At 41.0% G+C, this 19,666-nt stretch overlaps 1 protein-coding gene across 6 annotated transcripts in view; it reads left to right on the top strand.

The window, feature by feature from the left end:
- Nucleotides 1-19,666, top strand: part of PITPNM3 (PITPNM family member 3) — a 347,956-nt gene that overhangs the window by 86,505 nt on the left and 241,785 nt on the right. For all 6 annotated transcript variants that reach the window (XM_074974515.1, XM_074974517.1, XM_074974516.1 and 3 more), the window contains exon 2: nt 16,997-17,092. In XM_074974515.1, coding sequence (XP_074830616.1) covers nt 17,032-17,092 — 61 coding nt within the window. In that variant the 5' untranslated portion in view covers nt 16,997-17,031. The remainder of the gene's footprint in view (nt 1-16,996; nt 17,093-19,666) is intronic.

Here is a 19,666-nt window from a genome sequence, read left to right as displayed (position 1 = left end):
GAACATGAGCTTGCAGTGCAGTTCCCTCTCGCTAAGAGGGCTGATGTGATCCGTGGCCATCTAAGGAGGGGAATGTCAAGCAGAAGTAGGGAAATGGAGTTACCACCGAATACAGTGCATTGCTAGAGAGACCATTGTTGGCTACTGTGTCCAGTTCTCATGATGTACAAATGACTGAGTGAGGTTCTATGGCCAGTGTTACGCAGGAAGTGAAACTAGATTATTAGAATGGTCCCTTCTGGCCTTAAAATCTATGATATTTAATATTAGAGAGTTATTTAAATTAGCAAATAAAGAGCCTTGGTTTCTAGGTGAAGTGGCTTGTTCCATGGTTCCTGTAGTTAAAATCCATGTATACAGAACGTCACTTTTTCCACTGAGAAATGCTAGACAATGGTCATTGAAGATGCTATGAAGTCCATATTTGCTAATAACTTACACTCTTCTAAGAATGTGCATTCTTAATACCAAAATGGATGAATGGAGGCTGCAGCTTTTGATTTCTCTCTCCGTGATGAAACTTTCTGGGTCATTTAATAAATGATAGAATTGGGTAAGAAAATCCAAATGGGTGCTTGTGGTCAGTAACTAGACAACCAGTACTACTATAAGCATTTTGGCTAATGTAGGTTGCCAGTGTGGTTCTTTGTTTCTGACCTAGCATCTTCATCTGATGGACTTTCAGTTACTGCCAAAGGCTTGTGGCTTGATATTGTGAACAATGGTTTTGTTTTAGGGTTCCCCCCTCCCGTTCAAGAAGCGATGATCACCCCATTACAGGAAGCTGCAATTTTTCAAATTTTGTTTGATCTTACTATGTGAGCACTAAGAATGCAGTTAAAATATATTCAGGGATCATACAAGTGTATGAGGATGATCCTAGTTTACGTTTGTAATCTTCTTCATTTTGAAGGACGCCAAAGAGCTTTACAAAGTACATACAGAAAATTATCTCTTTATCTCTTGCTGGAATACAGACACCTCTAGAACTGACCTTAGCTGTTGAATAATGAACAGTGACGCCACAGAATGACTTAGGACAGGAAGTGGGGGGAAAAGAATATTGTATTCAACCGAAACTGCAGGGAAATTTAGGTAGACTAGGATGGGACAGGGGCTCTGACAGGGACTGTAGCTAATATTTTGGTTCTTATAAAGGTAGATGAGGCAGCTTCAATAAATGCAAGAGGTCAGGATCTGTTTTACATTTCATTCAACGGATTGCACCTGCAGCAGCGCTGTGCTCATGAGCACCATGCTGGGGCACAGTTTCAATACTGGTTTCAATACTGACTCCCAAGGACGAGCGCTGTCTACTGAATTGCCAACATAGTTACTTGAGGCATCTGGGTTTCCTCTCCCCAAAACTGGCCCTTTTTAGATTCCATTTAAACAAATGTTCCCTCTCAGAGGTATTCTTAATGAAACTTAAGTCATCCACAGACATAACTGTGATCCTAGAAGTTATTTTGTACGAAGAGTTCATTGGAATATAGTTTATGCCTACTTGTCTCCTTTTGCTGTGATTGCTGGTCATCTTTCTGGGAAGAGTTGGCTTGCTGTAGTGTCTGACTCCAAGTGATTTTTGGAAGCCTTTAAATTTGACACTGATGTGCGAGTTGTTGCCTTATTTTGACATGCTCCTTCTAAATGCACCAAAAGTCTGTGGGCTAAATTGTTCTGGGATACGGAAAGCCATGCAGAAAGTCATTAAATTAATGACTCTCTCTTTCAAGAGGGGAGTTTCTGAGCTCATTATATTTCTCAACAATTGAAATCTGATGCACTGCTTGGATGGTATGCAAGAGCCCTTTCTGATTTAATAGGAGCCAGGGCAAGATTCCTGGATGGATAGCCATTTGGCAAGAAATATGATGACTCTTATAGGTACAGCTGCTGGTAATGTCTGTAGTAAAGTTTACTTGCTTGTCTCTTCTGATAGTGTGTGTGTGTGTGTGTGTGTATGTATAATATTGCGTTGTTTGTTCCTCAGATTTAAACAATATAAAAGTTAATGAAAAGTATTAACTCTTAATTAATCTGCCAGTAAAAGCATTTTAAGTACATGCTTAACTTTGACTGACTGAGTCAATCTAGAATCTCCCATTTGAAGTCAATGGGACTAAAGCACATGCTTAACTTTTAAATAAGCACTTTACTGAATAGGAATGGGCTTCTGAATCAGGGTCATAATGATAACCCAGCCAGCAGCATTCAGTACTCATATATATTTAACAAATTAATGCAGCCAGCCAGGAAATCAAAGCAACAGAAAGGCCCTTCCCTCCCCTTGGCTTCAGCAACATACCCTCCACCCTGTCACATTAAGAGTGTGTGTGTGTGTGTGTGTGTGTGTGTGTGTGTAGGGGGATACACAATGTACATAGAGAGTTATTGTTAATAGGTCTCTAAACAATACCTTGATCATTTTTATATTAGACGGAAACTTCTTCATCTCTAATGATGGCCTGAATTCAATGGCTGAGTCCGCTATAAAATCTTCTGCCAGTTAGAACAGCAAGATCACAAAGCCGATGTAGTCCTTCTGCAGACCGTGCAAGTTACCATTTATAGTATGTTGTAGGATAGCCTGAATCGTGACCTGAAGAGTATTATGTTGTCTTGGTTCTCTCAGATCAGAGGGGGCTTGATGTTGGCTTAGTACAGACCTCGCTGTTCCTTACTGAGGCTGAGATCAAAAGCAAGGAAGAAAGCAATTTGTCATATCAGAAAAGCATTTCTGCAAGAGAGAGGAAGCGACAGCCATTAATCATCTGTGTAACTCGTATGCTCTGCCTGTCATTTGTCCAGTGGAGAATTGATATTAAGACCACAGAATAAATAATGATACTTATTTTGACCAGTCATGCACTATGTTTAGAAAGGGTGTGTACTGTGTTCAGTGTATATACATTTTCTATGAATAATTAGGAACACAGGAATTGTTGCACAATGGTTTATCTAGTGAGGTGACCTGTCTCGTCTCTGACAATGACCAATACTAGAGGCTTAGAGAACAGTGCAGGAAATCCTATAATGGACAACTGTGGAATATCCTTCCCAAAGCTAAATTTCTTCCGATCCCAATTAGATACTGATTGGTTTATGCCCTGAATCCTAATGGCATACTCATATCAGTTATCATCCTGTATTATGTAGCTGTGGATGTTCTCGTTACTCATCTAAATGTCTAACCTGGTCTGAATCCTGCTAAGCTCTTGGCTTCAGCAGTACCTGGTGTATTTAAAAATTAGGCCCATAAGTGGCATTCTTAACAAAAAGGCTGTAAATACTGGGGTGTGTGTGTGTGTGTGTGTGTGTGTGTGTGTGTGTGTGTATATATATATATATATATATATATATATCCATCAGTGATTTGCTCAATCTATTGTTGAGCTGGGACCATTTGAATGAGGGAGATTGCTGAAACCAGAGTGAGATTTTAAATCTCATTGCAAAATGTGCACAGCAGAATCTTTCAGCACAAGGGGGAGATTTTTACTACTTAAGGCATGTTTTAAAATCTTTAACGTTTTAAAAGGAGAGCATTTCCTTCCTTTCAAGTGTGTGACACCTGGCAGCTGAACACATGTGACTGGTCATGTGAGTTAATGAAGTAAAAGGCATGCACTGCCTCCAGAACTGAACTGTTGGGAAAGGGATGGGAGAAGTGATGGATGGTTGTTTCATGTCCCTTGTGGTCTGCTCTTACTCAGTCTGCTGCTGTAGTTCAGTCTTGGAAAAGCCTGTGGTGGAGCCAGAAATTACAATCTTTTTAAAGCAGCATTTTCAAGACTCTGGGACATGCCAGGTTCTTTAGAATAGCACTTTTTGTATTGATGCATACTCCAGCCTTCCTACCTCAACCCATTATGAGTTTATCTTATAATTTTGAACATGTGGGGCTAGAAGGAGGTTCCGGACTGACACCCCGGCAAAGTGAAGGCCAGATCCTTAGCTGGTGTAAATTGGCATGGCTCCACTGAAGTCAGCTGATTTTATGCCTGCTGAGGATTTGGCCCAGAACTCCTCCGTGGGATAGGTTTAGCACAGCTAGCAGTAGTAAGTGTAAGCTTTTCTTATATCGCCCTGTCAACATGCCTCTGGAAAGAGCATCTGTATGGGCTAGAAGGGAGTTCTGCCTTCAAGGGCCATTCATAGTCTTTTTGCATTTTGCCAGCCAGTGCCAACTGAGGGTGGTGGTTTAGGGATAGAGACAATCACCAATTTGTTTCAGCAACTCTCTTGAGAATTGCTAGTCTGTAGCAGATCTGAAGTGGTGACCTAGATGTGAATGCCTCCACAGTGCATTTTTCCAGCTTCATTAGTTCTCTCCATAAGGGCCTTATCTGCCAGGTGCTGAACGCCCTGAATTCTGTGGCCTCACTGGGATTCGGAGACACCTTGCAGAAGACTCCGCAGTGCTGCAGGATTGTTCCTTACGTTTGAATTTAGCCTGAGTACCAGCGAGGTGTCAGTCACCACTGGTTTTTTTTAATGTATTGTTGATCAAAAGAGAGCGCATCTTTAAATATAAAACTTTTTGCACCATATGTATTTTATGTAATGTTTCTAAACAGGAGCTTATTATATAATTTGCTGCTAGACTGCACCCGTTGTTGGGGGTGTGCAGTAGAGTTGTAAACATGCCACTTTAAAAAAAAAAAAAAAAAAAAAAAAAAGTCAGCTTGCATGTGTTTTTTTTTTTCAGCAACGTGCAGACAAAATGAACAAGCAGCTGATGCCTGAATTGATGTCTCTGCAGTCAGATTTGCTCTATCCTGTTGATTAGCACAACTTAATTGCGAACTCTTCAGCAATCTCTTGGTGCTGGTGTTCAGTTCCTTGGCTCTTAAATGTAAGGCCAGTCAAAAAAGGTTGGATTGAAACTGATTTTGACCCCCACACCAAAAAAATCAATTGTTCTCCTTTTTTTTGAGAGAACACACTTTAGTCTAAAATTGAGTCAGCTTCTTATGGAAATTGTTGACTTTTTTTCATTTAAAAAAATGCATGTGAAAATTTTGATTTGGACATCTCCCTGCAGCGCTTCATGGGAGCTGGGATTTGCTTTCCTCATGTTTCAGTTCTTCTCTTGGGGCTGCACCACGTCTCCTGTGATGAAACACAGCCAGGGATTCTCAGGATGAAAACACGTCCCATCACAATGAGGGAACACAGTGGTTCATCATGGATGATGTAATTCAGCTAAGGCGTCCAACCTATAGAGGAGAAAGGGAGTATGAGGCACCCAAACGACAACTCCTGTGAGGCACTATAGCAACATTTCTTAATTGGAATATTTCAGTGGTTTTTTTTTTTTAATCTTGAATTTTTCAATGGCAATTTTTTTGTCAAAGTTTTCATTGCGGGGGTGGGGGAATAGCCCGTTTTCCAGTAAGCTCCACTTAAATACCTTGGCAAACTTTTTGTTTCTTTCAATAAACTGAATTGTCCTACAGATGTGCAAGATCCAGACTCTTAGATCTTTAAACTGAATCTTTAGCAACTGGACCTAATCTTCCAAGTGGTCCGAATCAAAATCCTGAATTCCAAACACGCTTGAAATTTAGGATGTTCAGAAATCTGGACCTGAATTTTTCCTGCTTAGGTCCATCTTAGTGTCACCCTAGAATCATTTATTGTCCCTATCCTCTGGGATTGCCGTTTGTGAGCAATACAGCACTGCAGTTTTTGGGAGAAGAAGCAGTGCTGTAACAGCTCTTATAAAGAGATTCCCTTATAATTGAAGGTATTTTGCCTGTCTTCCCATAAGAGCTGAAAATTAACACTTGTCTTTCTCTTGGTGCCTATTGATTTGGCCCAGATCTCTCTCGGTGCAAAGCAGAAACAGAGAGAACAGTCATCTAGCTTACAATACACTGCATTTTTACATTGATTGGTGTCACTACGTAGAAAAAAGCTGAAATTGAGCAAAGTTTTCCTCTGTGCTCTTAAAGGAGAGACTTAATCAAATCTTTTCTTTCTAATTTTCCCTTAAAAGCTAGACAAAAGGAATAAATTAGAGGCGGGACCAAAGCTGCAAATTCTGGATCTGCAGTCAAATGCCTCCCCTTTCCTCTCCTCCTACCCCTCCTATGGGGCTTGGGATGAGTTCAGAGCCAGAGCGTTGCTTCCGGTTTATTTCTAGAATGAAATGTAATGACAGTGGACTTCTATTTACATGAAATGTGCACACCTGCAAACATTTCATTTAGGAAGTGAATGTAAATTCTAAAAGGTTGTATCGGATTAGAAAAAAGAACAGGAGTACTTGTGGCACCTTAGAGACTAACAAATTTATTAGAGTCGCTGAGGTGCCACAAGTACCTCCTGTTCTTTTTGCGGATACAGACTAACAAGGCTGCTACTCTGAAACCTCTCAGATTAGAGAAGTTAGTTACAAAAGGACCTCCCCTGTAGCCATAATTAATATTTGGTTCATTTACAAAATTACTTAGGTTTGCTAAATTATTCTAGATGGGACATTTGGATGGAAAGATTATTTTCCATGATTGTTAATGGAAGCCAAAGCAGAAAGAGACTTTATCAGGAGAATTCTACTCATTGGTATTAGCTATAATGTAGGGGCAAGCTGATATTCTTCAATATGAAACTAGGAAAAAGGAGCCGCCTCTTGTTAAGAATTACTGCACAGTGTGTTTGAGATACCATATTTCCACTCATCGCCCTCCCTTCCCCCCCATGCATACCAGTAACTATGGAAACCTGTGGTGGGCAAGTGCTGACTTTTTACTAATGATCATTATATTTACTACAGCAAGTAATCCATATTCAGGCAATTTAAATTGGGCCACCAGCACTGATCCTGTTGGAGCTCCAAGTAATCCGAATGACATAGTGGGAAGGAGGGGATAGCTTTCAGAATAAGGACGGAAAATAAGAAACAGGCAGTGTTTACTGACAACCTGTTAATTCATATTGAAAATTTGTGCTTTGCTGCTGGGATAAAAATATTGATATTAATCCACTTTAGCCCATTTCAAAAGCAGGAGAGAGTGCTGGTATTGGAAAGAACCACAAGAGGGTTAAAGACAGAAATTAGATTTTCAGCCAGGTCTGTATCTGTAAACAATACAGTAGCAATGGAAGTGACTAACTGCTGCTTTACCGTATGAGCCATTGATTATATCCCAGGCTTTCTCCTCTGGTCCCACACTTGTCACACTGTCCTCCTATTTATAGTAGGAGAAAGGGTTATCACTGCATGCTGTTAATGTTGATGAGCTAGATGGGTAGCTCTGACAGCAATTAACAGGATGAATTGCAGAAATGCACAGATACTGAAAAGAAAGGGAGGGAAAAAATCTGTCTTGCTTCCATTTCTGAGTGGCTGAGCAGACATCTAATTATACTTTGGGGCTTGTGTCTGTGTGAATGAAAAGACACCAACCACTTTATGATTGTGCAAAGGCTGGGGTTTGAGAAATAGACTATTTTGGTTCATGATCCCAGCTGAGTACTTTTATGTTGGTAAACACTTTTGCTCTAAAGCAGCGGTTCTCAGACTGTGGGTTGGGACCCCAAAGTGGATTGCGACCCTGTTTTAATGGGGTTGCTAGGGCTGTTGTTAGACTTGCTGGGGTTTGGAGCTGAAGCCCGAGGGCTTCATCCCTGGCTGGCGTGGCTCAGGTTACAGGCCCCCTGCCTGGGGCTGCAGCCTTTGAGCTTCAGTTTTGGCCCCGCCATCCGGGGTGATGGGTCTCGGGCAGGTTCAGGCTTCGGTCCCCCCTCCTGGGGTCATGTAGTAATTTTTGTTGTCAGAAGGGGGTCGCGGTGCAATGAAGTTTGAGAACCCCTGCTCTAAAGCCAGGGTAATAAAGGAAAATGTTGAAAGAGGCTCTGGTGGTATTTAATGAGTTGACAAGATACTGGGCTTGGATAGTTTTTAATTTTTCACTTGTATTAAAAGCAAGGTACTGTTCTTCTCTGATGCAGTGTTACCCTGCAATGCAAGAGCCTAACATAAGTAAAATGAATGGCCACAATCTCAGTACAGCCCCATCAATTCACAGAGCTCTTGACCTAGAGCCTAATGCTGATAAACGTAAGGCCTGATCTTGCAAGCACTTACAACCTGATGTTGGGTCAAATCATCTCCTAGGGTAAATTGGTGCAGCGCCACTGACTTCATTGGAGCTGTTTGCCAATATAGATCAGCAGAGAATTTGACACAATATTGATTACTACTTACTAATTGTAGTCTTATTCTTTTAAATGATTCTATTGCATGCTAGCACATGGCAGTAGGCGTTTGCAGGATTGGACCCCTCGATGCAGGCATAATACCTCTCTAAGGAGCTGAGGATATGCTAGACAAGATGAAATGTAGGACAATAGTTCAGGAAAAGGAAGGGTGTGTAGGGTTTAGCTGAGAGCAGATTAGAGAGTTTACAGTGGTGCAGCTGTAAGCTCTCTAATGTAGCCGATCTAAACGGAAGGGAGAGAGGTCTCTTGTCAGTTTAACTCCTCCTGCTCCTGCTAGTGGTGGCAGCTATGTCATCAGGAGAAGCTCTCCCACCAACATAGCGCTGTCCACACCGGCGTTTATGTCAGTGTAACTTTTATCGCTCCAGAGGGTGATTTATTTACCCCTCTGATTGACATAAATTATGCCGAGATAAACTGTAGTCTGGACATAACTTGAGAAGAAGTTGGGAAACGTTCCTAGAAGGAATGAGTTAAAAGGAAGGATTTGAAGGATGTTGCTTGGTGGAGAAGTGGGAGGCTGGGTGGGTACAGGATGTGCAGGGGATATAGGCGGTCTGGGTTTAGTGAACTCATGGTTTGTGTTGAATGGTGGGGGAGGGATGGAATACGGAGAATGGACAGGAACTTTCCATCAGTGTCCTTTTCAATAGGACACTGTGCAGTTTCCACAATTAAAACTTTCTGTGGTGAAAAATTTCAATATGCCAAAGTATTTCACTTTTTCTGTTTGGGGGAAAAATTTAAGCTTCTGAGCTTGTTAGTCTCTCTCACTAACCAGAAGTTGGTCCAATAAAAGATAGTGCCTCACCCACCTTGTGTCTCTGATTTCGTTGGGCATCAGTTTGGCATTAATCTGTGTTAGCCTGAGCTGCCATGGTAGCTCATGGGAACTAGAGTTTGGGAGTCTCTTTCCGTCCCCCCACTGCCTTCTCCTGTATGGACCGGGCTCTGTGGCTGGACTACATCTCCCAAGAAGCAATGTAGGTTCCCTTCTTGTTGAATTCATGTGATGTGTGATGGGAGGCATGTGACCGTGGTCCATCATGGGAAATGTAGTTGGTCAAGAGAGCCCAGCTCATGAAGTTGTAGGAGTGTTGCTTCAAGGCCCCATCAGATTCCTATAAAGTGCTGCGGCAGCTCAGGAAGATGGAGATTCATGTTAAACCAAGCCAAAACGAAATATTTCAATTAGTTCAATAAACGAAACAAGATATTTAAATTGGAAATGCTGAAATGTTTCAACTGGAAATGTGCAAAGTGTTTCTGCCTTCTTTTTTTGAATTTTCTGTTCTGTGCTATATTTTGACTTTTCATCCCAGTTTGGAACTTTTTTTTTAAATCAGAATTTCCTGTGGGATGGAAATTCCCTTTTTGAAGCAGTTATGGTTTAGGGGGTCGCTGAAAAGAAGTGTAATGTGAAGATTCAAATTTTGGGCATGGTTGGTCTCCGACAGGCTCAGGATTAGCTCATTGCTTATGTGTTTCTTAAATCAACATGTAACATCCCATTTAGGTAATAAAATAAACTGCAGCAGTGATGTTAGAGATTCTGGTGTCTGAATTAATTATAACAACTTTCACATTTTAAATGTAAAGGCTTTAAACAGTCCTTACCCTAAAATGAGATGGAAAATAACTTGTCCTTCAGGCATCTTGCTATATGCAGCAGAGGGAGTCAAAGCAAGTCATAAACATTTTTACTAATCAGATGCAGCACTCAATTAACTCCTGCTTTGGAGGTTTTCCAGTTTAAATTAAAGGGAGCACTGGGAGTTTGGGAGCACTTCAGCATAAGTGGGTGCTATTTAATAGGAAACAACATTAGTATTCCTTGTGTTCATGCGTATTAGTCTACATTATCAAGGTGTTACTCCATGGGTGCCATTTTCATTAGCAATAATGGGACACAATACGTTTATGCACATTACATTAAGAACACCGCCTGTTGTGTCAGATGGGATTGATTAAAGTAATAATAGTACTGTGACCAGTGACAGACTGAATATTGTTTAGCTACAAGGTTAAATTTGCCTTTACCATTAATTAATCACTGTTTTCCCCCCGACATGGACAAGGTGAATCATAGGAAATATGTTGGTCTCTTCCATGACTAATTTTTGTGATTCTGTTAGATCATCCATTCCTCCGAGATCTGTACTTCCGTGGAGGTTTTTTCTCCTTCTTTGTTAGAGGGTAGCAGACTTGGCTGAAGGAGTCTGTAGAGCACCCCCTCATTATGGGTTTGCTGTAAAACACCATATTTTTAGGGTCATAGTGGTCCAGGACTTTTTAGGGTGTTGAAAGTATCCTTGCCTGGTATAAACAGCCTTATATTTTTTTCATGCTCTGAAGGACAAGTCACTGTTTCGAAGTATGATATTTTGAGAATCACCAAGGTTAAAAACTAAGGGCTACGTCCTCAGCAGAACCCAAATGCCAACAGCCAGGGACTGTTAGGTTGTAGGGATACCTCTTTTCCCCAGACACTGCCACAAGAGAAGGAGGATAGGTGGGGATGTCATAGGAACTGCTATGATTGTTCTGGGCTACAGGAGGATTCCCTGTGCAGGATTCCCCTTCAAGTAGCCTGGCGCCTGGAGTCTGGCACAAAGCAGCCTGAACTTGAACAGACCTAGAAGCTATACGCTGTCAAGGAGCTGGAGACTCCTTAGTCTAAATAAAAATATGTTGACAGCTCTCTTACATATAGTATAAACTTGAGTTTAAAAAATAAATAGGAGTAAAAAAGTGTCAGTGAGAACAGTGGTAAGTCTGTACAATTTATATGCAGGTATGTGTGTTTTGAGAGGTTGGCAGAGTACTTAAACTTAAAGGGTAAAGGTGTGGTGGAGTAAGGATTTCTTTGCATTAGACTGTAATAACATTTTTGATGCCCCACAACTCCTGGGATCGTGATCTGGGGGTCGTGACCCACTGGTTGAGAAACACTGCCCTGTATGCAACGTAGGTTTAGTTGGTTCAGACCTGAGACAAAGAATCCCAGTCCCCTGTAGGCTTGTCCTGAAAGGGCTGTCTACAATAGCAAAATTTTACTTTGCTTCTTGATATTTTTCACAGATTAAAATGTTTTCGCAAAATTCTCATCAGTGGGAAAAATAAATGACTTCACTCAGCTGTAAAACCAAACATACACTATTTCAGCTGTGTGAAAGCCCTCTGGGGTCATAATAAATATCATCCTGTACAACTCTACAACCCCTTCCATTTTATATTTTCATTGTAGTTGTGGATCCAAGCCCTGTTGTACTGAGCAATGTATGAATGCATTATACAAAGACGGTCCCTGCCCCAGAGAACTTGCAGTCTAGGATTCATTAATCGGTGCTGTGTTGTCTAAAGGAGGAAAATGGAATGGTAGTGTCATATGTGGTTACTTAACTTGGCAGTCACAGGTGTTTTCCAGACTCAGCAAAATGTATATTAAAACCTTTGTTCTGGTGCAAAAGCCAGGCTGATATTTTTGAAATTCAAGTCCAAAAAACCCCTCTTTTGCCAAGATTCAGCCCAGAGAGACTTCTTACAGCCAAGATATAAACCCCCTGTAGATAAAGGCTTACAATGGGAGTGCTGACACAACCAGGTGCGAATGAACTACTGTAATAAACGTTGTCATTTAAAGCAAATCTTTTAGCACTCCTAATCCCTTTGTGGACCTCAATGAGAGGTTTACACAGCTATTAGGCAGCTCCTTAATGAAAGAGCAGTTCAGATAACATCAGCATATCCCCTTGGTACAGACATGTTTTTTTCCCTTTGGGGAAGGAAGACTTGCCACTTTCTAGTAAAATCATTACAGTATCTCTTCCAATTCAGCCTTCTCTATGTGAGATAAACAGGAAACCAGAAGGTAAAACATCTTTAGAGCTCTCCGTGTCATACCAGATTCTGCAATCTGAGCATCAATGTACATGGGAAGCTCCTTTGTTTAAATAAGGGGTGGTCAGGTCAAATATTAGGGCCAGATTCTACTACTTCCTCCACAAGCAATAGTGTTGAAACCAATGGGTTTACCTGTGCAATCAGGTGCTTCTGAGTAGAACTGGGCAAATAGTTGATTTTCCAGTTTGCTGGCAGTTCTGAAAAATAAAAATCAGTTTGACTCAAACCAAAATTTAAAAAAATTCAGAATTTTTAACAAATTCAAAAAGCAAACAAAAATTTCATTTCAGGTCAAATGAAACATTTTGATCCAAAAGAAAATTTTTATTTCTGGGCATTTTAATCTTTTATAAACAAAAGTAAATGGAAATGAGCAGGCAGTGTCCCCCTTTTACCCATTAGCCCAGTGGTTAGCACACTCACGTGGGATGTGGGAGACTGAGGTTCAGATCCTTGCTCCAGAGCAGGGATTTGAAACTGGGTCTTCCCCAATGCAGGTGGGTGCCCTAAGCACTGAGCTATCTGTATATTAAGAGTCCAGGAATGTCACTCTGTGTGTCACTCTTAAGTCTACAGTTTCTGTTGAGTCAATGTGAAGCACAGGAAGCAGCTAAAAGCACAGTGAGAGATCTTTGTTCAGAATATCACCAGGCTGAATCATCACTGGGTTTCATGGTCAGTTACCATCCAATTTTTTAAGTTCTGAGCCATTTTTGGCTTTTTTACATATGACTTTACAAATTACACCCAGGAGACAGCATAGGCTTTCAGATATGAGGATATCACCATCTCCTCCTCCTTCCTTTCTGTGGATGGCACTTGAGTCCCCTCGTAAATTTAACCTGAAAAGGGGCGGGGGGGGGAGGGGGTTGTTTGAAACTATTCCGTGAATTCATGTCAAATTTGTGGATTGTTTCAGTCCACCTGAAACTGCATTTTTCAACAAATAAAGTTATTTAACTGAGAAAAGTTTTGCCCAGCTCTACTACTCGGCATGGATAAGGGAATAAGGATCTAGCCCTTTGGTTTCACAAAACAAGTTTGTCTAAAGCCGAAGCCTTTTAGAAATGTTTGAATCATTTATTTTTATTCCACTGGGAAAAGTAGTTTTAAAAACAAATAAACATTCTCCCTCAGCGATGGTAACCATAGCCTTGGGCTACTTCACCAGAGTGCTCCTTGTTTGTCTATTTCCCTTTCCCAACTTTATAGAGATACAAAAATAACTACAGATGGCATATATAGCATGAAGTACCCTCATATCCACGTTTGATGATCGAAGGCAGTGTTTCTCAATAGGTAAGTTGCAACCCCCCGGGAGCGTCATTAAAGATAATTGGAGATTGTGAGGTGCTGAAAATCTTATTACAAGCTAAAGCAAAGAAAATCTCACTTCCCATAGTCCCCTGTCCTTCAAGGTCAAGTATTCTCTGTCAATCTCTTGAAACACACAATTACATTGTATAGGTTTATCATTTTTATCACTGATACTTTTTTATTCTTATCTTTATAGTAAATGTAAGGGAGGGTGGGTCATGAAGATTTTTGACTTCAAATTAAGGCATCACCAATCTAGAAAGGTTAAAAAACATTGATCTTAGGTGCTGGATCTGAACTCTCCTTCCTGCTCCTGGCCTTTTGGCACAATTCAGATTCATGTTTGGATCAGAACTTCAGCACAGGCCCTTCTCTCCAGTTATTAGTAAGGTGGGTAAGGGTGTCTTCATTGTTGGCAGTGGACTACATCTCCCATGATGCACCGTGACCAAAGACTCCCATGATGCAACTGCCTCACATCACTGTCTTGCATCATGGGAAATGTAGTCAGACCAGGGAGCTCTGCCTATAGAATAGAATAGGAGCATAAACCACTTGAACTACAGCTCCCGTGAGGCACTATGACAGCATTTCCAAATTGAAACTATTTGTTTTTTGGCCCAAATGTGTGTGGGGGGTGGGGGTTTGGCCAAAAACTTTTCCATTATAAAAATAAACCAAAAAAACTTCTTGTTGAAATTTTCTATGCGGGTGGAGGCAGGAAGGGATTCTGTCTTCTGGCCAGCTCAAATGATTTTTAACTTGATAATGTCCCTAGTAATAGGGTGGTTGCCTGGCATGGCACTTTAACTATCACTGAAGGAAAGGAGGTTTGTATGCAGATGAGAGAGATTGAGACTAGCATCTCTGGAATGGAGTATTGCTGCACAACTCCTCTGGTAGCTGAAGCATTTGTGTTAATTGTGACTTATTCACTGACTGAGGGCAGGTTTACACTACAAGTTTACATTGGTGCAGCTGCATGCCACTGTAGCGTATCTGGTGAAGACACTCTAAGCAGATAGGAGGTGGTAACTATGTTGTTGGGAGAAGCTCTTCTGCCGATAACCTCCTGTGTAGACAGTTCTATAAGGTCAATATAACAACGTTGTTCAGGGGTGTGCATTTTTCACATCCCTGAGTGATGTAGTTATACCGAAGTAAGTATGTAGTGTATACAAAACTTAAGTGTGATTGAAAACTTGCTGTTGAATGACAACTTCCCTAAAAGGGATGGAGGGAACTATTAAGGCTCTGAGGTACATTGTCTTCAAAAAGATAGTTGATGAAGAACAAGTTCTCATCCTTGCACATCCCAATGAATTGGAAATTGTTTCGCAGTGGTTTGAAGGACACTGAGAAAGTGACGCAGTGCAGCGTACTGCTACCTTTGCACTGTATCTACTGTAATTTTGACATGTTCAATTGTATGAGCTTTTCAATTTTTATGAACCCCTCAGTCCTGTTAATTTGTAAAATATGGGTTCTACTCTGTGTGTGAGTGAAGAAAGGGGGGGGGTTTAAAATATGTACTAATATAAATTCCTTTATAGCATTCATAAAGTAAACTCCCCGCAAAAGTCCTGCAGTGAGACTACAGTACTGAATCATTCCTCTTGCTTTGAAACACTTCTGTTGGTCAGTGGCAGTGATGTTACTGACTTATATTAAAGTGAAATGGACAAAGGCTTTTTCTGGGAGGGTTTGATTACAGCACGGTGCATTATTGATTCTGGCCACATAGAAATGAAGATTGCTAAAAAGCTTACCATGCTTGCTTGTTGCCTAGGCATTTGCTAAGTGGGTAGCTCTGCACTTACATTATCATACAACGAAATCACATATCTTGGTGACTGTGGATTTCTCTGAGGAGTCCAAAACCTTCCGCATTAACAAGGTACGTCAGTTGTCGCTAATGAGTACCAGAAAGGTGATGTCAACTAGAAGATGGACAGAGTTCAGATCAAAAGCCAAATGCTGTGGTTGGCCCAATCTCTTTATCAAGGACTATACCAAAATGCTAGATGGGGAAAAGATTTGGTTTGGCTATTAAATCCCCACCATGTTAGTTAATGCCAGGATGGTGTCTCCTCTTCTCTGTGGCACTCTGAGTTGGGTGGGGGTGGGGGGGAACAGCCAGGGAGAGAGAGAGGGTTATAAAGATTGAGAGGCAGCATGGTCCATTGGACAGGGTGCTCGACTAGGACTTGGAGAAAGGTGGGTTCTTTTCCCAGCTCTGACACTGGGTGACCTTGGGTGAGTTGATTCACCAATCGGTGCCTCCATTTTGCTATTTGTAAAAATGGGGGTTGTGATCCTGACCTCCTTTGTAACACACTTTGAGGTCTAAGCATGAAGAGCCCTATTACAAGAGTGAAGTATTACTACTAGGTAATCATAAGGTTTGCCAGAAGGCCCTCAAATTAAGATGGGCCAATTGGGCCATCATAGTTTGAATCCACCTCTTCTCAGGGCTCACTAAGTGACTAAAACTTAGGGGGCTGTTTTGATATGGCAAGTAGATGCTCATGAAAAGATTAATTTAGTTCTAAAATGTTAATGATGGACCTTTTCCCCTTGGCCTTCCCATTGGCTTGAAGCGGGGTTGCAAGTGTACATGTCTTGTGATACAGCCTCTCATTTGCAGAAATAAAATACAGCCTGTGTATATGAATGCACTAAATGGAATGAAAATTGTGGCAATATTAGCCCAGGAGAATGCTGGCCAAATTCTAGCTTTCTCCCTAGTTATGTGTATCTCTGCATGGTTCAGTTCTTATAGACATTTCTTACATCCTATCTGAAAGTGTGGTGTAGTTCTGTCATACACAGGTACCACACACCATCACATATGAGGAATGGATGATGCAAACTGCGCAGATAGCTTCATGTTTTCATATCAGTGTAAGGTTATATAATGTGTCTGAGCTATATTAATGTGACACTGTTATTTAGCTCTCCCAAAATGCTTTGGCCTTCTTATCTTCAAATGTCAAGCTTCTGTCAAAAGCTACAGGAACATTTATGTTAATAATAAAGAAAACCAAAGCTCTTTGATGTTCATTTGAGGAAATTCAGTAGTCTGCATGCAAATCTGCAAGCCAAACAGAAGGGTGCATCTTCATAAGAGCTATGGAAGAAATTCAGTTCTAATGTGAGCTGCTCCGCTGTCCCTAAGAAATGCTTCTTTCTGCCTTTAGACGTATTTGCACAGCTTGAGGGCGAGCTTGGAATGTAATGGTCTGACAAGTTCAAATGAGTGGAATTTTTCTTTGTCTCTTAAGTCACTCCATTTGGGGAGAGCATTGCACACTGAACCTGAACAAAGGGTTTGCTTTAATCATTCTAACTCAGATTTTGCAGAAGGTATAATTTTTGCTGTCATCCCACATGTTCTGAGTGGCCCTCTCATTAGGTTAAAAAACATGAATTGGCTAAAATGAGCATCTCGCACAATTTATGAGGACTTAATTAGACTTTTTCTTTTTTAGCTTGGCGAGCAGATCATCATTTCATTTTGTTAATGTGAGTCTGTCTTTACTTCCAGCTGGTTCACGCAGATTCAGTGGCACTAAGTGGCACATGCAGAACATCATTAATGACTCTGTGGAGAGCTCAGACGATGAATTCTTTGATGCCCGAGGTATGTACAGTTTTTTTTCTTCCCTCCAGAATTTTACGGCAGTAACATAAGTAACTACATTTGGATTTGCTTTTTAATCTTCTACCTGCCAGGTCAAGTTTTATAGACTTTAGGCCCTCTCTCCTGCAAAGTCTTATGCGTGTGCTTAAATTGCACACTGCATATATTCCCATTGGCGTCAATGAGGCCACTCAGTGTGTAAAGTGAAGCATACATTTGAATCTTTGCAGGATTGGAACCTAAAAGCCAAATCCTGAGGGACCTGATTATTTAGCCTATCAACTAATCATCCCTTCATATGTCACCCATCCCCAGAGCATCGGAAGTACTTTGCACACACAGCTCCTAATGAAGTCCATGGGAGTTGCAAGTGCTCAGCACCTTTGAAAATCAGTCCCTCCAGCTTTACTCTGGCAAAACTTCCACTGACGTTGATTAGAGTTTTGTGGATGAGTGAAAACTTCATAAATAGAGTTTCCGGAGATGAGCCACAATGAACGTACTCAACTGGTTAATCTGAAGGGCTAACTTCCTCCTGTAACCTCCTGGGGCGCTTAGACAGACCATGAACAACTTTTACTATGGAATACTGGGTTCTCTTCTGTAACATACTGGGGAGTTTTTGGATTGGGACCAATGTGGTTTTGTCTACAGGAAATTAAAAATGTGAACAGCTAAACTGCAGGCTTCCCTTGGGCCTTTTCCCACAGGAGATGACAGAGTCTGTCAATGTTGAGAAATCTACTTGTAACAGTTTTGTAACGTGGGCTGTTGAGGTGGAATAAGATTCTTTTACACACCAATAGATGATGCAACCTCAAGTTGCACTGGTGCCTGAATTCCAGGAGTTAAGAGGAGTAGAAAAATGGTTCAGTGAGCTTACTGGATTTTTAGCACGTGATAATTTTAAAGGGCAGAGCAATCTGTCTGGTCAGAAGCAAGAGGATTTCCCCCCCCCCCCAAGTTGGTTGATTATAGTGTGTGTACGCACATGTGTGCGTGTGTGTTTGAAATAATGAAGAAACAACCACCCCACAGGCCAAAGCTAAAATGTCCAAGTGCTGGTTTGAAAACACATGCAATTTTTTCCATGTGATTGTTTTGGGTAATGGCATATTCAGCAGGTTTCTTCTGATGACTACTTGAAAAAAAAACATTCAATGCTTAACAAAGAAGATGGATATTTTATTTCTAATGGTTGAGATTGTTAAATTTCCCCATCTGTCGATATTTATAGTACAAGAGCTGACATTTTCCAAATGTTTCCACTCTCCATTTGAACATGGCTTCTCTTGAGCAGATAGAATTAATTTTCTGAACTTTCTAGGTTCTTGCCTCATTATTGTGTGTCTGTTGGATGTCTGGGGGATGCTTGATGGTGCTACAAAAGGTAATTGGTGTTTTTAGGTAGTATCCAGGCATGCATGTTTGACTGCTTTGTCTGCTGTCTTGCAATACAATTTCATAGCTTAAAATGGTTTTTCTTTTCCGTTGGTGGGATTATTGGAGAACCAGCCTGCATTCATTAGAGAACCACTTTGTGGGTTTTCACATTGACATATGTTTGAGTTGAAAGTCAGTATGAAGGAGACATTTGGTCAGGTTTTTTTGGTTGCTTGCAAAATGTAAGGGAGGGGGAGAAGATGAAAAAGCTGCTGCAAAGAAGATGACAGTGCAAATATGAAAATCTGTCATAAACATGAGTAAAGTAGTGTAATGGGGTAGGCAGTTTGGCAAACGTAGGAAGAGGAAAATCCAAGCACTTTTTGTTTGCATGATCAGTAGCGTAACTTCAGAGGAGATACAGCCACTGCTTTAGATTCTGGCCCCAGGTCCACAGGCGTTAAATCCAGAATAGCTGAACTGACCTCAGTGCAGCTATTCTGATCTCAATTACTTGAACATAAATCAGAAATATCCTTCCCCCTAACACTGGCTGTTTCATTATATATGTACGATTAGTACAGTTGACATATTACCTGGGGAGAAGTGTGGTCTGAGCACAGGCCTGAGAGCCAGGAACTTTTGAATTCTCTCCCTGGCTCTGACATTGGCTCCTCTATGGCTTCGAACAAATTGCTTAGCTTCTCCCTTTCCATTTTCCTTTCCTGTGAATCACTTACGGTAGCTGTAAAATTAATGCCAACTTGATACTTGGAAGACAAGGTGCCTGCCTAAGACCTATATTTATTCCAGGGTTGAATGGCAAACCCTTGGTTTCTAAATCAAATAAATTAAAAATGGGTTTAAAATAAAATTTCATAGTGAAATTTGGGACAAAATTTGATTCTTGTTCGGACGCTTGCTAACCATGGGGTATGTGGGGCAGCAGAAGACTGCAAAGGAGTTTGCAAGGGTATTTGAATGGATGTCTTTCTGTGCAGTGCTGTAGCTGTGTTTGGTCCCAGGATATTAGAGAGACAGGGTGGGTGAGGTAATATCTTTCATTGGACCAACTTCTGTTGGTGCAAGAGACAAGCTTTCGAGCTTACATAGAGCTCTTCTTCAGGATGCCTTTCTGGAAGATGTGTGTTAACTAAATATAAGTTATTGGGCTGAATGAAATTGGCCTGG

This window comes from Natator depressus, chromosome 17, assembly GCF_965152275.1.
Source record: "Natator depressus isolate rNatDep1 chromosome 17, rNatDep2.hap1, whole genome shotgun sequence".
Classification (NCBI taxonomy): Eukaryota; Metazoa; Chordata; order Testudines; family Cheloniidae; genus Natator; species Natator depressus.
Note: the sequence above shows the minus strand (reverse complement) of the source record. Positions and strands in the feature narration are given on the sequence as shown.